This window comes from Phalacrocorax aristotelis, chromosome Z (genome assembly GCF_949628215.1).
Source record: "Phalacrocorax aristotelis chromosome Z, bGulAri2.1, whole genome shotgun sequence".
NCBI lineage: Eukaryota > Metazoa > Chordata > Aves > Suliformes > Phalacrocoracidae > Phalacrocorax > Phalacrocorax aristotelis.
Window position 1 is genome coordinate 14,289,331 of NC_134311.1, and position 14,525 is coordinate 14,303,855.

General features: G+C 40.4%; 1 protein-coding gene across 1 annotated transcript in view; it reads left to right on the plus strand.

The window, feature by feature from the left end:
* Positions 1-258: 258 nt before the first annotated feature.
* The window catches only part of COMMD10 (COMM domain containing 10), a gene marked incomplete at its 5' end in the record, with an annotated part of 107,748 nt that continues 93,481 nt past the window's right edge, over positions 259-14,525 (plus strand). The window contains 3 exons of the mRNA XM_075079172.1: positions 259-480; positions 2,421-2,531; positions 4,316-4,471. Of these exons, the coding sequence (XP_074935273.1) occupies positions 259-480; positions 2,421-2,531; positions 4,316-4,471 (489 nt within the window). The remainder of the gene's footprint in view (positions 481-2,420; positions 2,532-4,315; positions 4,472-14,525) is intronic.

Below are 14,525 nucleotides of genomic sequence, written 5' to 3' on the forward strand. Positions count from 1 at the left end.
CTGTCCGCGCTCCTGCTGCGGCCGGGCGGGGCGGGGCGGGGCGGGTTGGGGACAGGGCTTCGCGGGGCGCGGCGGGCCTTGGGGCCCTCTGACCGCCTCCTCTCCTTCCGCGCAGCATCCGCCGGGCCGTGTCGCTCCTCAACGCCGTGGACTCGGGCCGGTTCCCGCGGCTCCTCTCCCGCCTTCTTCAAAGCTGCACCTGAAGGTCGGCGGGGGGCGGTGGGGGGCTACGGGGGGAGGCCGGCGTGGTAGGTGGGGGGAGCCGCCGGGCCCCGGTTCCGCAAACGGTGCTGCCCGCGGGTGTGGCCTGGCGGAAGCGGGGGCTCGGCCTGTGCGGCCGCGGCCGGGGCCCGGCGGGCTTTGGCAGCCAGCCGCTCCGTGCGCCGGGGGAGCTCGGCCCGCCTCTGCCCGGAGCGCGGAGCCCGCTTTCAGGGACTGGCGCGACGCTCTGTTTTGCTGAAGGACAATTCCAGTCTTAAAGTACTTTTGATCTTGATTCATCACTAACTGCTCAGAAAGACGGCAGGTGAATGAGAGAGGCAAGAGCCGGTAATGAATGGCAGGGGGCGGCCGGCCGGTATAGCGCTGGCTGCAGCCGGCTCCCGCCGCTTGCTGCTGCTGGTGTCCCTGAGGGCACTCCGAGGGACGCGAGGTCCTTCGCTCCTTGCACAAACTCCGCTCTTGCCCTTGCAGGGAAAACACTAAATGCGTATTTCCCCCCCCCCCCCACCCCCCCCCCCCCCCCCCCCCCCCCCCCTTTATATATACCCATCCACCAAAGCCAGCTGTGGAATTCAGGTTAAAAAGAAAGTCCCTTACCTTTAGCGAATATGTTTGTCATCTTTACAGAAGTGTTTTTTGGTTTTGTTTTTGTTGTTTTTTTAAATTGCGGAATAAATAGTACAGAAAAAAAATAAATTCAGTAGTCAGGGTCAGCGCACAGTGCCAAAAAGTCATATGGAGACTAAATTTAACCTTGGCATTAAATATTGCAGGGGAAACTGTAAGATAAATGCTAAAATAAAATTATTTTGTCGAGTTCCTTCAGTGTCAGGTTTTTATTTCCTTGTTTCGCATTTAGAAAAAATATTTTAAAAATACAGAATTGTTTCTATACACATATATACAAACTAAGCATTAAATATTGTGGTTGTATAGAAAATACAAATACATTAAAAGTCACAATTATAAGGACTAAAAGGATCGTTTAAATTATTTTATTCATTTGCTGATTTTATTCCTATGAAAATTGTTTTATTCCTACCAAAATTACTTGCTTGGATGCTGCTGTTATTGAAAAGGGTTTTCTCAGTTGTTTTGCATTAATATTGACTCATTGGTAACTGGAAAGTACAACCAACTTTTTTTTTAACTACTCAGTAGCAGTTTAGTAGCTTTTCACAATTTTAATCAGCATTTATATAAGCTGGAGTGGTCTTTTGAATTTAGCCCACGCAGTCAATCTCTGAATCGTTCAGCTGGCCTTTCCAAAGTATCTGACTCTAGGGCATGTTAAATAATGGGAAACTTTATTTAAACTTATTTGCCTTAATGAAGCAGATACTCGGAGCTCTGCGTTTCCTTCTAACAGCTAATGATTCAAATAATGTTTCCATTTTGATACTCTTGTTGCAGACACTGCGATCATTTAAGTTTTTGTGTAATTGCCTCATTTTGTGTATTCTGACAGCTCAATTGCTTTTTTGTGTAGCTTTGCAGTTTTGGATTATGTAGTGGTCTAAATATGGTGTTTTGATGTCTGTATCATAGATTTGTTAGTAATTATGTTCTGAAAGCTGGCAATATCTGCATTTAAATTACTATTTAATTTGCTGTAGCGTAATAAATATAACTGCTGTGCTTTAAAAGTACAGCGCATTCTCAGTAATCTTCAGTAACACAGAAAGCTATAGATTCACATCTGACTTCCAAAATAAGCACGCATTAGGCCTTTATTTCCTTTATACAGCACGGGTGATTTTCAGAAGAGTATTCAGAGTGGAAGAAGCTTGGGTAACTAACTTCACTACAGTTTTTCCTTCTGTTTTCTTCGGGGTCCAATTCAAGTAACACACTTTGTACTTTTCTTATTTATAAAAGGTTGCTGGAGATGGTCTAATAGTTGAAAGAAAAATATTTCTTCGGTGTCTCTGGGGTACAAAGTGAAAACATTCTCTATTGATATATTTCAAGTAATCCTGATGCAGTCTGCTGTGATGCTGTTGCCTTTTAATTTCGTTTTCAGTGAGAGGAATTGCATTGTATTTTTCCGTTGGAAAAGACCTTTACTTTGTTATTTCTATTTAGAAACAACTGGACAGCCACGATGTTTATAAAAATGGGGAGAAAGCCTTTTGTTTTGACAAGTATGTTCTCAGTTGCAAAATGGAATGTTAGGACTAACCATTTTTGTGCTTCAGGTTGAAAGTAGCTTCAGTGAAGAGGAGGAAGAAAAGCTACAAATAGCTTTTTCGTTGGAAAAGCAGGATCTTCATCTAGTTCTTGAAACTATATCATTCATTTTGGAACAGGTACCTTGTTTCTATCCTTATGAATTGATAAGTATGTGTTTGGGGTTTTATTTGCCAATTGTAGATTTCAAAAATATAAAAGTCATGTTAAAAAGTAATTAGTGAAAAACCTATATCTGTAGTATATGGTGCATGTTTTGGAGGCATGGTTTTATTGCTTTTGTTTGCATGCTTTCCTGATTTGACTCATTGCATTTGTAGATTGTGTTTCTAGCTACATTAATAGAAGTAGTGGTGGAGGTGAGCTCTGCATGACTCCGAGAGAAATGTTGATAATTATGAGATATAGTCTTTCTTCTTATTCGTTACAGACAAGCCAGCCATGCATTTTTTTTCCCTAATTCCTGTAAGGAGAATATTAGGTGGCATTACTGAACACTGCTGAAGTTACAGGAAGAGTCAGTTATGGAAAATTTTCATGCACAGAGCAGTCTGTACTTAGGTGAACAGGCAACACCTGGTGTAGCTCTAGTATCCAGTTGAATAGGTGACTGCATGGTGCAAAGCTAAATATCTTGTAAACAGAGAGGGTTTTCTTGTCCTAGAGTCTACCACTACTGAGGCTGGGAAGCCAATGTATTACCTGGTAAATATGGTCAATTTTTTAGAAATTGCCACAGCTGTGGTGATGTCCATCTGTTTTCATGCAAGTATAGTAAGCGTAGCCTGTGCAGAGGGCATGTGTATGGATGGTCTGTTGTAGGGTTTGAATCTTGTCCTTTCTCATGCATATCACTTGATGATTAGTTCACTTAGCACATACCACAGCATTAGGAAACAAACAAACGAATACTCCCCATGGCTCCTATCCACTGAAAAATCAGAATGGAACCTGAGGTCACATCCAGGCTGGAATTTTGAATTTTCATCTCAACCAAACAGCAAATTTACCCTGTTTTATTGCCTAGTCCTAATTTCATCAGACTGCTTTGTTTATGTGATAATTATTGGAGATGAAATGAAAAAGCAGTTCAGTCTCCTCTAGAACTTACTTCTTTTGCATTAAAAAAAAAAAAAGGAAGGATATGAATATCTGCCTAAAGAAGAGTCCCAGATGGAATATGTGTTGTATGTAGACTTTTTTGTGTTCCTGCTGACAGCTACGCTTATTAGAGTAGCTGCTTTTTTGTCAGAGCATAACTTTTTTTAATGTCCCTTTGGTCTCTGGACACATTATAGGTAATAAGACTGCTGCATGGTCATTGCTGCATGTGTTGTTTTTTTTCTTATTCCCCTGCTCTGGTGCTGATGGAGTCCTGTTTTGAAAGTGGAGACCAGCATACTATGTAGAGTGTTTACCTCAAAAATTGATGCTAATAGCCTGGTTATGTCTAACTCACCGTTTCTGGCAAATTGTTCCTGTCTTTTCAGAATATTACCTCGTAGTTCAGGCTTGCTTGAACACTGTGAATTTGGAAAAGTTGTCCTTTCTTCACAGTCACAATTGACTTCAAAGACCTTTGGGTCTTTTTTTGTCAGTGATAGCTGCTTTGGCATTATGTACAGCGGAAACATATACATATACTCAGATCTAGCTTGTATGTGTTTTTTTCATAATTTGTCTTGAGAAGAATAATTTGTAATATTGCATTTTGAGATACAGTTGAGAGAGTTACACATTTCTATCTTCTCAGGCAGAGGGTTAAGATGAACAGGATGCTTTTAGTCCCACAGCAGAGTTGCTAGGAAAAATCTTGAGTGAACATGGTAGCTATCTGTCATAGAATATATCTGGCACAATTTGTAGAGCAGTACTCGACAGCAGTTATTTTTCCTTTTACCAGGCAGTCTATCATAATTTGAAGCCCGCTTCATTGCAACAACAGCTGCAAAACATTCACCTGGATCAAGACAAAGCGGAAGCATTTGCTAGTGCATGGGCAGCTGCTGGTCAAGATACGATTGAAAAGTTCAGGCAGAGGGTTTTGACTCCTCAGAAGGTAATGCTTTTTTCTAAGAGAGCATAAAGCTGTGTAGGTTTGTTTTAAAGCAAGGAGTTTAAACTGAGATACAGAGTTTGTGACAAGCCAAGGTACTGGAAAATAAGGAGGGTACTTACTAGGTAGCAGATAAGTGCGAATAGGGCAGTGGAGTTCCATTGTCTTAAAGAAATCTTACATGTTAGCTGAGCTGCTCTAACTGTTGGAACCTGACTAGATGTGCACTGTTAGCACTAAAGTAATGCAACCTAAGTACCATTTGGAGATGTTTGTGAACATGCTTTACATAGGGCAAGGGTAAAATGTGCTGATGAAATCTTGTAGTGGTTTAGCTCATCAGCCTATTGAGTCTCTGTACTTAAAGTGTATTTAAGCTCATACCATCTTTAACTTGTAAGCTGGTTGGAATGTGCATTTTGTGAGATACTTACTAAGGTTTTGAGATACTTTTCAGTGATGGCATAATAATCTTGCTTCCTTACATGCTGTGGAAGCCTCATTGTGTCTTTAGGCATAAATGTCTACATCTGTGAGAAGGTATAACATCATCCTTCTGTTGATTCATAATAAACTGCATTGGAAAATGTATACAAAACACACCAGTGTCCGCCAAGATCAAATGCTTCCACAGAATTGTGGAACACAGACTCAGTTATTCTTGCATTATATTTATCATTGCTGTATATATTGTTGGGATAAAATTCAGGTTATTAGTTTATAATTTAGTAAAACATACATAGGAAATTAATTTTAGATATAGGTTACGTGTGATACACTGACAGAAATAGAATAAAATAATTTATACCAGGAGGTTTACACCTAAATAAACTGAGAATTCTATTTTGGTGTAAAACGCACATTCTGTGAAGACAAGATATGTCTGTGGAATAGACTAAAGATGCTGACGCGGAAGTCACGGACACAGCACACAACCAATATGATCAAGCAAATGCCAGTTTATTACAGACACAGCACGGTTAATATAGCTCTTTAACCAGCTTTTCACACACAAGCCTATTGTTAATTGGTCAGTATAGCCTTGGGCTTTATCATAAGGAGAGCCACTAGCAGCATCAGCAACTCCCGAATGTGGGTTGCCCTGGTTTTGCTACACGGTAATGAGACACTCCCGCCGGCAATATGGGATGCGGCCCCTGTTGACAGAGTAGCGCCTGTGGCCAACCTTGGAATTTGCAACTTACTAGGAAGACGTGATGCCATCGTGCGCGTCCCCACAGTAAGTTTGTACAATGCCACTTTGTAAGTTTTGGTAAATACAAAATCACATTTGTTAGTAATAGCTACATACACTGGTTTTAACTTGCAACATCCTTGAGGCCTTCTTGTTCACAGGCACATTAAGTCCACACAGTCTGAGTGTGGATTGTTCACTGTGTGTCCTTGGCTTTCCAGATATCCCACATAAAGATATTCAGAATTGCATCACAGGTGATTTTTCCAAAGTATTTGAACTTGATCGTTTGTATAACTGGGTAATTTTAGCACAAAACTTGTAGAATTTTCATGTGGTAACTCATGAACCTATCCAAGTAAATGAGCAATAAGGTAAATATGCAAAAAAACCCAAGCCAAAACCCAACAAAATCAAAAAAACCCACACCAAACACCACAAAGCCAAACAACTTTGAGATGAACTAGATGTCTTGGGCTTCTGTCTTTTTGAGATGATACTTACCAGTGCAGGCGTACAAGTCCCAAAGTTTAAATGCCCGGTGGTACAGTGAGTATATAGGCAAGTATGACTGTGCATTCAAGGAGGTGAGCAATTTGAAAACAAAGTGAAATGATGGAAATTTACAAGGCTAACTTTTCAGTGTGCAGAAGGGAAGGCAGTTCTGAAGATACCCTACAAAGCAGCTGTCTGAGAATTTTCTTCAGCCAGGCTATACACAAATACATATTTCACTACAGGTCTTCAGCATATGAGAAATTAATAAAAACACCTTTGATCGTCTTCTGTTTGGAGCTTGTACCGTACACACCCGTGGTCTTTCTGTGACAGTTTGGGGCTGGCATTGCTCTGTTTCTTGTCTGTGGTTCTGTGAGCCCTGCAACATACAGTCCTTCTGGTGTATGTTATACTTTTGGAGATTCTTTGTAACGTCACCATGATGTCCTATAATGGAATGGCATTTTGCTTGTATATTACGTCCCCATACAAAGCAGTTTTAAACTGTCATTTATAATCAAGCTTGCAGAAAAGCAACTGCCAAAATGTCGTAGTGCAACTTATTTTTTAGCATGAAAGCAGGTTTAAATGTAGGTGTGTGTCTCTACATATGCTTAAGGTATGATTTCACCCCCTTTTTTATTTTTTTCCTAGCCTAGATGACAAGTTGAGTATCAGTTTGAGTATGAGTGTAGAGTCTAAGGTGTAATTTGAGTGTGAACTTGAATTTACTTTCTCAGTTTGTTTTGAAAACACCTTAATCCTGTAGACTTTGAGTGAAAACCTTGAAGTTCAAGAGAACTTTTCCTTAATCCAAAGCCTCAATTTACAGGACTAATTGCTAAATAAAGTATTTATTCTGCTAACAAGGCACATGGGTAAAATATTTTAAAAATTGCATGTGATAATGGGAGAAGAACTTGCCCTCTCATTATAATCTTACGACTCTCCTTGTAATGTCTTATGAGTGCATGATGCCTTCATTATTTCCTTCTATATTCTGTAAGTAATAGCGTGTCAGCACATATTTGCTGTATTATCTTTCTATACCTTGAGAAATTGTGGGCAAAATATTCTCTTACTTGTGACACACTGTTATAGTAGCCAACTTGCTGTAGATATTCGTCAGCATGTCTAATTAAACTTTAAAAAAGTTAGAATCCTTAAAAATACTTGAAAATAACACTTGCAAAATAACACTTGGAAAAAAACCCCTGAAAATCCTGAAAATGACCAGAGTGCTAGCTTCTTAGATTAGATTTGCAATTTAAGTTCTTGGATTGATTTAGATATTATATTAATTTATTTCTTTTTAAAAAGAGATGTGTATCCAATTACTAACACTCTCTGCAATATGTATGTTTATAACATTTAAAACAATTGACCCTATAAATTTGCCCTCTGTATAGGTACTTCTTTATGTGGCCGTGTACAGGGTAATGATTTGTGCTTTTTACTTCGCTCACAGAGGCAATATTAGGTACATAAAAAGAATGTGACCGTTCTGTTGTCATAATTGTCAGCAACAGAATCACAGTGTCACAGAACGGTTGAGGCTGGAGGTGACTACTGGAGATCATCTGGTCCAATCCCCCTGCTCAGGTGGGGCCATCTAAAGCAGTTGCCTGGGGCTGGGTCCAGATGACATTTGGACATCTCAAAGCATGGAGACTCCACCACCTCTGTGGGCAACCTGTGCCAGTGCTTGGTCACCCTTGAAGTGCAAAAGTGTTTCCTGATGTTCAGAGGGAGCCTTCTGTGTTTCAGTGTATGCCCATTGCCTCTGGGACTGGGCACTGCTGAAAAGAGCATGGTTTTGTCCTCTTTGCACCCTCCCTTCAGATATTTTTATACATTGATAAGTTTCCCCTGAGCCCTTCTCCAGGCTGAACAATCCCTGCTCTCTCAGCCATTCCTCATGTCTGACATGCTGACATGTCTGACATGACAGTCCCCTCATCAACTTCATGGCCATTCACTGGACTATTTCCAGTAGCTCTATATCTTTCCTCTACTGGGGAGCCCAGCACTGGATCCCACACTCCAGGTGTGGCCTCACTAGGGCTGAGTAGAGGGGAAGGATCACCTCCCCTCAGCCTGCTGGCAATGCTCTTCCTAATGCAGCCCTAAATACCATTAGTTTTCTCTGCTGTAAGGGCACATCGCTGGCTTATGTTCAGCTTGGTGTCCAGGAGGACCCCCAGGTCCTTTTTTGCAAAGCTGCTTTGCAGCTGGGTGGCCCCCAGCATGTCCTGGTGTCTGGGGTTGTTCTTCCCCAAATGCAGGGGAGTTGCACTTCCCCATGTTGAACTTGATGAGGTTCCTGTCAGTTCACTTCTCCAGCCTGTCCAGGTCCGTCTGGGTGGCAGCATGACCCTTTGGTGTATCAGCCACTCCTCCCAGTTTTGTGTCATCTGCAAACCTGCTGAGGGTACGCTCAGTCCCATCACTCAGGTCATTAATGAAGATGCTGAACAGGACTGGACCCAATATTTGCCACTGGGGTACACTGCTAGTTACTGGCCTCTGACTAGACTTTGTGCCACTGATAGGCACCCTCTGGACCTGACCATTCAGCCAGTCTTCAGACCACCTATCTATGTCATCAGCATACATCAACAGCGTGTTTATGAGGATCTTATGAAACACAGTGCCAAAGGCCTCCCTGAAATCAAGGTAGACCCAATCCACTGCTCTCACTTTGTCTACCAAGCCACTCATTTCATTGTAGAAGTTTATCAGGTTGGTCAAGAGTGACTTCCCCATTGTGAATCCATGCTGACTACTTCAAGTCACCTTATTGTTCTTTACGTGCCTGGAAGTGATTTCCAGGATTAGTTGTTCCGTCACCTTCCCAGGGACTGAGGTGAGGCTGACCAGCCTTCAGTTCCCTGGGTCCTTCTTCCTGAAGATAGGAGCGATATTTGCTTTCCTTAGGAATTTTGATAATTGGTGTTTGGTGGGGGTTTTTGGACTTTTTGTTTGGATGGTTGGGGTTTTTTAAGACTCTTGAATTATTCATGCTCTGTGTATGGTTGAAGTTGCATTCATAATGGCGCTTTTTACAGTCAAGTGTACCTTGTAGTTTTGTTACTGATTCAGACTCCAGGAATATAGGAGTTATTGTACTGGATCAGAAAACCTGTTAATTGTGTATCCTGTCTTCGGCACCTTGGATGGAAACATAGGCGTGGAATCCTTTAGTTAGCTATTTGATAAAAACTGCCTCACCTCATGACTTAGAAGCTGTCTTATACCCTCAAAGATGATTGTGTATCACTTGTGAAATATCCTACTTAATGAAGCTGGAGGTTTCAGTTTGTGTACTAGCCTGATTTCTGATTTTCTACCACTTGAAAGAAAAGTGGTATGTATCGATGTTTTTAAAAACAGTATCTTCATTGTATTTTGATTTTAACTTATATCCCCCTTTTTATTATGAGAAATACTTAAGAAGAGTGTAGTCTGTCTTGTTTTTATTCTAAGCTACATAGTCTCTGATTTCTCACTCTCATTCCATGGAAGTTTCCTGTTGTCATCCTTCATGTTATCTGTCTCTGTCATATTTGTGCTATCTTTTGGAAGAAACTAAAGTGAATAGAGTATGATATGGGCTTCCCTGGAGTATTAATACTGTGATGGCTTTATAACAAAGGTCACCCTCAGGGATCTGGAATGGGACCACCAATGTCTTCATCAATGAATTAGTAGGATTGAGTGCACCTTCAGCAAGTTTGTGGGTAGCAAGTTGAGTGAGGGAAGGGATGCGATCCAGAGGGACCTTGGTAGGCTTGAGGAGTGAGCCCATATAAACCTCATGAAGTTCAACAAGGCCAAGTGTAAGGTCCTGCTCCTGGATCAGGGCAATCCCTAGTATCAGTACAGACTTGGGGATAAATGGACTGAGAGCAGCCCTGCTGAGAAGGACTTGTGGGTACTGGTGGATGAAAAATTGGACGTGAGCCAACAATGTGTGCTTGCAGCCCAGAAGGCCAACCGTATCCTGGGCTGCATCAAAAGCAGCGTGGCCAGGAGGTCAAGCGAGGTGATTCTGTCCCTCTGCTCTGGTGAGACCCCACCTGGACTCCTGTGTCCAGCCCTGGAGCCCTCAGCACAAGAAGGACATGGAACTGTTGGAGCGGGTCCAGAGGAGGGCCATGGAAGTGATGCAAGGGCTGGAATACCTCTTCTATGAAGAAAGGCTGAGAGTTGGGGTTGTTCAGCCTGAAGAAGAGAAGGCTGTGGGGACACCTTACTGTGGTCTCTCAATACTTAAAGGGGCTTATAAGAAAGATGGAGAGAGACTTTTTATCAGGGCCTACAGGGGCAGGACAAGGGGCAACAGCTTTAAACTGAAGGAGGGTAGGTTTAGGTTGGATATACAGAAGACATTTTTTGTGATGGGGGTGGTTAGACACTGGAAGAGGCTGCTCAGAGGAGCTGTGGATACCCCATTATTGGTAGTGTTCAAGGTCAGGTTGGATGGGGTTTTGAACAACATGATCTAGTGAAAGGTGTCCCTGCCCATGGCAGGAGGGTTGGACTAGGTGATCTTCAAAGGTCCCTTCCAACTCAAGCCATTATATGTTTCTATGAATACAGACTTTTCTCTCTCATAGTCTTTTAAAAATATATATAGGCTTTTTGGTTGTCACTGCATATTTGGTAGGGGCTTTTACTGACCTGTTCAGGTGGTGTGCAGGACTACTTATGAATTTAAAATTCAGACTATGTGTGAATTTCATGCTTTCCCTTGCCCTGCACTTTTCTGTATGCTTACCAACTCTGAGTTTTCTTTAAAATGGCTTTAGTGGGTGTATGCATGGGATTGCTCATCTGAATCTGAGTGCAGAATCCGGGTCATGATTAGTGTTACGAGATCCTGATAGTTCTGTTCCAGCATGAGAGAGTGTTAAGGGAAACTGTGCACAAGACAGAGTTTGCAGTGTAACTGAGAAAGATCTAATTGGAATTTTTTCTTTGTTTTAAAGTGTTTTACTAAAATACAAGTCACAAAATAATTCTGAGTCTCTCCTGGCATCTGGTACTTTGAAGCTGTGTATTTTGGAACTACTGAAATGCTGCCGCTAAGTCTGTTTTATGTAGTGTATGCAAGAAGGACCAGGCACTAATTTTTCATTTCTGTTTTAAGACAACAAAATCGTTGAGAGTTTTCTGTTCTGTTTAGAGGTATGTTTTGCACATCACACAAACATTGGGACCCTTGGGCAAATTGAAGGAAGAACTGAGGATTGAAAAACTTATGGCCAAAACTACTGGGTAGCTGACTGTCCAGGATTATTATTTCATTATATTACTAATTACTTTAGCTCATTGCTGTTTTTCAGAGAGTAGGCCACTGCATCATTTGGCTTGCAGCAGTGCTCAGATTTGGACTCCAGACCAGTAGTTATTATGAGAAGTGATTTCTTACAGATATTTTGCTTGCATGTATTGCTGTGGTGTTCTTTTAAACCAGTTTCTTTTCTCATCTGCAAAGTACAAGTTGGTAAAACTAGTATTCTGGGTTCTGGGTCTGCCAGTCCTATGCAAGAGATGTAGGTGGTAATGTGCTGGCTGATAGCTTCATTAGGGTGACAAGCCAAATTGGGTTAGAGCAACAGAACAAACATTTCCTAGAATACTTTTTTTCTGTGGCATATTGAACACTACTTCTAACTGTTAGAGAAAAAATGGGGTTTTTTTTGAACGTAGGTCTTCGACATTTTTTTGGTGCAGAGTGCTTAGTTGATAGGACATTATTCTCTTGAGAATGAATAAAAATTGTGGTGTTAAACTAAAGCTGTACTGTTTAATAGTATCTGTTTTCTCACTTATCTTTTAATTTTTCTACACTGAACTATAGGCAACCTTCAGCTGCACAGGGTTATTAATTATGTATATTCTATACTGCATTAATGGGCTCTTTGAATCTTTACTTGTATGGCAGCCCCTTTATTACATTAATTCTGCTGTATAATACAATCCTAGTCAATTAGAATGATGGTATTTGTATCAGTTTTTTCTTTGAATATATTCTTAATTTGGCCTCTAGAATGATAGGCCAGTGATAACAGTCTGATATCAGTCTGATGCAGTTTTTAAGTCTTTGCTTGGTAATGTATTAGTTTAGAAATCAGGACGTATATTGATCAGATTAAAATGTATTTTTTCCTCTCTGCAAAGAAGAGCGAGTTTTGTAATAGGATTCACTCTGAATTCTTGTGGCAATTTTTCTTCAGTTCTGTTGGTTTCCTGCCCCCTCCCCCTATGTTATGTTCTCTGTACATTTTCTGGTACTCTCTGTAAACCTAGCTGTTTTAAAGTCAGGTTAAGATGTCTTATAGCTTTCTTATTTTGGAAGACTATTCAGGGTATTTTAAAAATATATATAATAAAGATAAGAGTCCTGTGTTGCCAAGCAGGAGAAGTTTTTTATAGCCTTCAGACAGCATTACTTAATATAATGATGCGTGGGAATGCAGCTAGTGAAATTACGTACCTAAAATTCTTGACAGGGCTGTCAGTTCTGTATCTTGACTGGCTTTTGAAGCCATATGGGAAAAACACTGAAAGTAGTTTTCTCAGAAACTGGCCTTCTTGCTAAGGGGTGTATATGTAATGTGGATATGCTAAATTCCCTATGCTAAATGCTGGCAAATCTACAGAAATGCTCTGAAATGCATGCATCCTGTGGTCATTATGACAAAGAAGAGAACTGGGGTGTTGTGTGTCGTGGGGGAAGAATTCTTCCAGATATCAGAAGAAATGCAAAATAAGGAGGAATACAGCTCAAACAGAAAGAATCCTTCAGTTTCTTGTTGGTGTCTGTTAGTCATTTTTACAGTGACAAACGGAGGTCACAAAGACCATGTCATACCTATGGGCATTGTCACAGTGAATTGTGAACCAGCTTGCATTACATGATGCCATCACAGACAGTGGCAAAGAGAATGCAAATGACGGAAGATGTAGTAAAGACACAATTTTATACCTACTGAGGTTTAATAGCCAGCTACACAACAACTGAATCTGTTTAATCTTCCTCTCACCAGCTTTGTTAGTAGGTATTTTAACTGTTTAGAAGTTTTTAGGCACTGCTTATTGAGGACTTTTTAAATGAGTTTCTTCCTATACTACTTAGCCTCTATCTTCTACTAAGAAAATGTAAATGATAGAGGTTGGAAGAAGGAACATTTTGAGAATGTTTAAAAACATCTGAAACATTTGTTCTATTCCTACATGCAGAATAGCATCTTTTAACGTTATAAAAGAGTACCATGCTTATCTTGTGTAACTTCCTGTGTAATACTAACCATAATTTTCTTCAGTATGTTAAAGAGCTTCTGAAACGGGTCTGGTGATTTCAAGGCTTGAAATGACAGGTGATTTCTGGGGTATTTTTTACGGTTAATAAAAATATTTGCCTTATCTCTAATTAAAATCTAACTTCATCTTCCCACTGTTGGATCTTGCTATATATTCTTCTGCTAGATAAAAGAGCCAGTCAGCTATGACTTTTCCAAGATAAGTGCTTGTAGACTGGTGCATATTTTTACTGCAACTCTGTGCCCAGAAATTTCCCAGAGAGAGGCATTGCGCAACACCACTTTTACCTTTTGTACAAAGTGAATCCCTAAATAGTAGGGTTTTGAAACATGAATGGTTTTCTAATGTTTGTCATACAGTCCCTTTCTGTTTGCTTTCAAGCTAGCTGCTACTCAGTTAAAATACACATAAAGGAGAAAACCTTCAGTAACTTCAGTTAGGGAAAAGTCTTTTGAAGTTGTTGCATTTTAGCACTAGTCTTGCTCTTCCAAATTCATGCCATATTATTTCTTTTGTTTCCTCCCTTTTGAAGTACACTGGTACTTTTTGGTGTATATCTTTTCCTTTTTTAAATTCAAAGATTAAAGATGTGAGGGGTTTTGGTTTGAATGAAGTCATCTGAAAATATCACTTTTCCTAGCATATGTGCTAAGTAGGGTTTGCTGAAGAGAAATAGGACTTTATCCTTGCAGACAAAAAAAGTCAGAGGAAATTAAGCCTCCAGGAGAAAGCCAATCTTGGATGAAGAATCTAGTTCATCTCACATATTCCCCAAATAAGATGGCTTTAGGTGCATAATTTGTGCAGATTTTCTTTTTACAGTTAAATCTCTGTCTCTTTTTCTCTTTTAAATAAGCTTTTAATATAAAATCCTCTCTGAGAAGTAACTGAGGTACTGGCTTTTTGACTTGCTCCTCTTTCTAGCATTAATTGCAAGCAGAAAGTACCAGTTTATGAAGTTAAAACACTTATTGCTCCTCATTTTATTTTGTTTTTCTGCCTCCTGAAGTTACTGATATCATTAGGGAAGGTTGT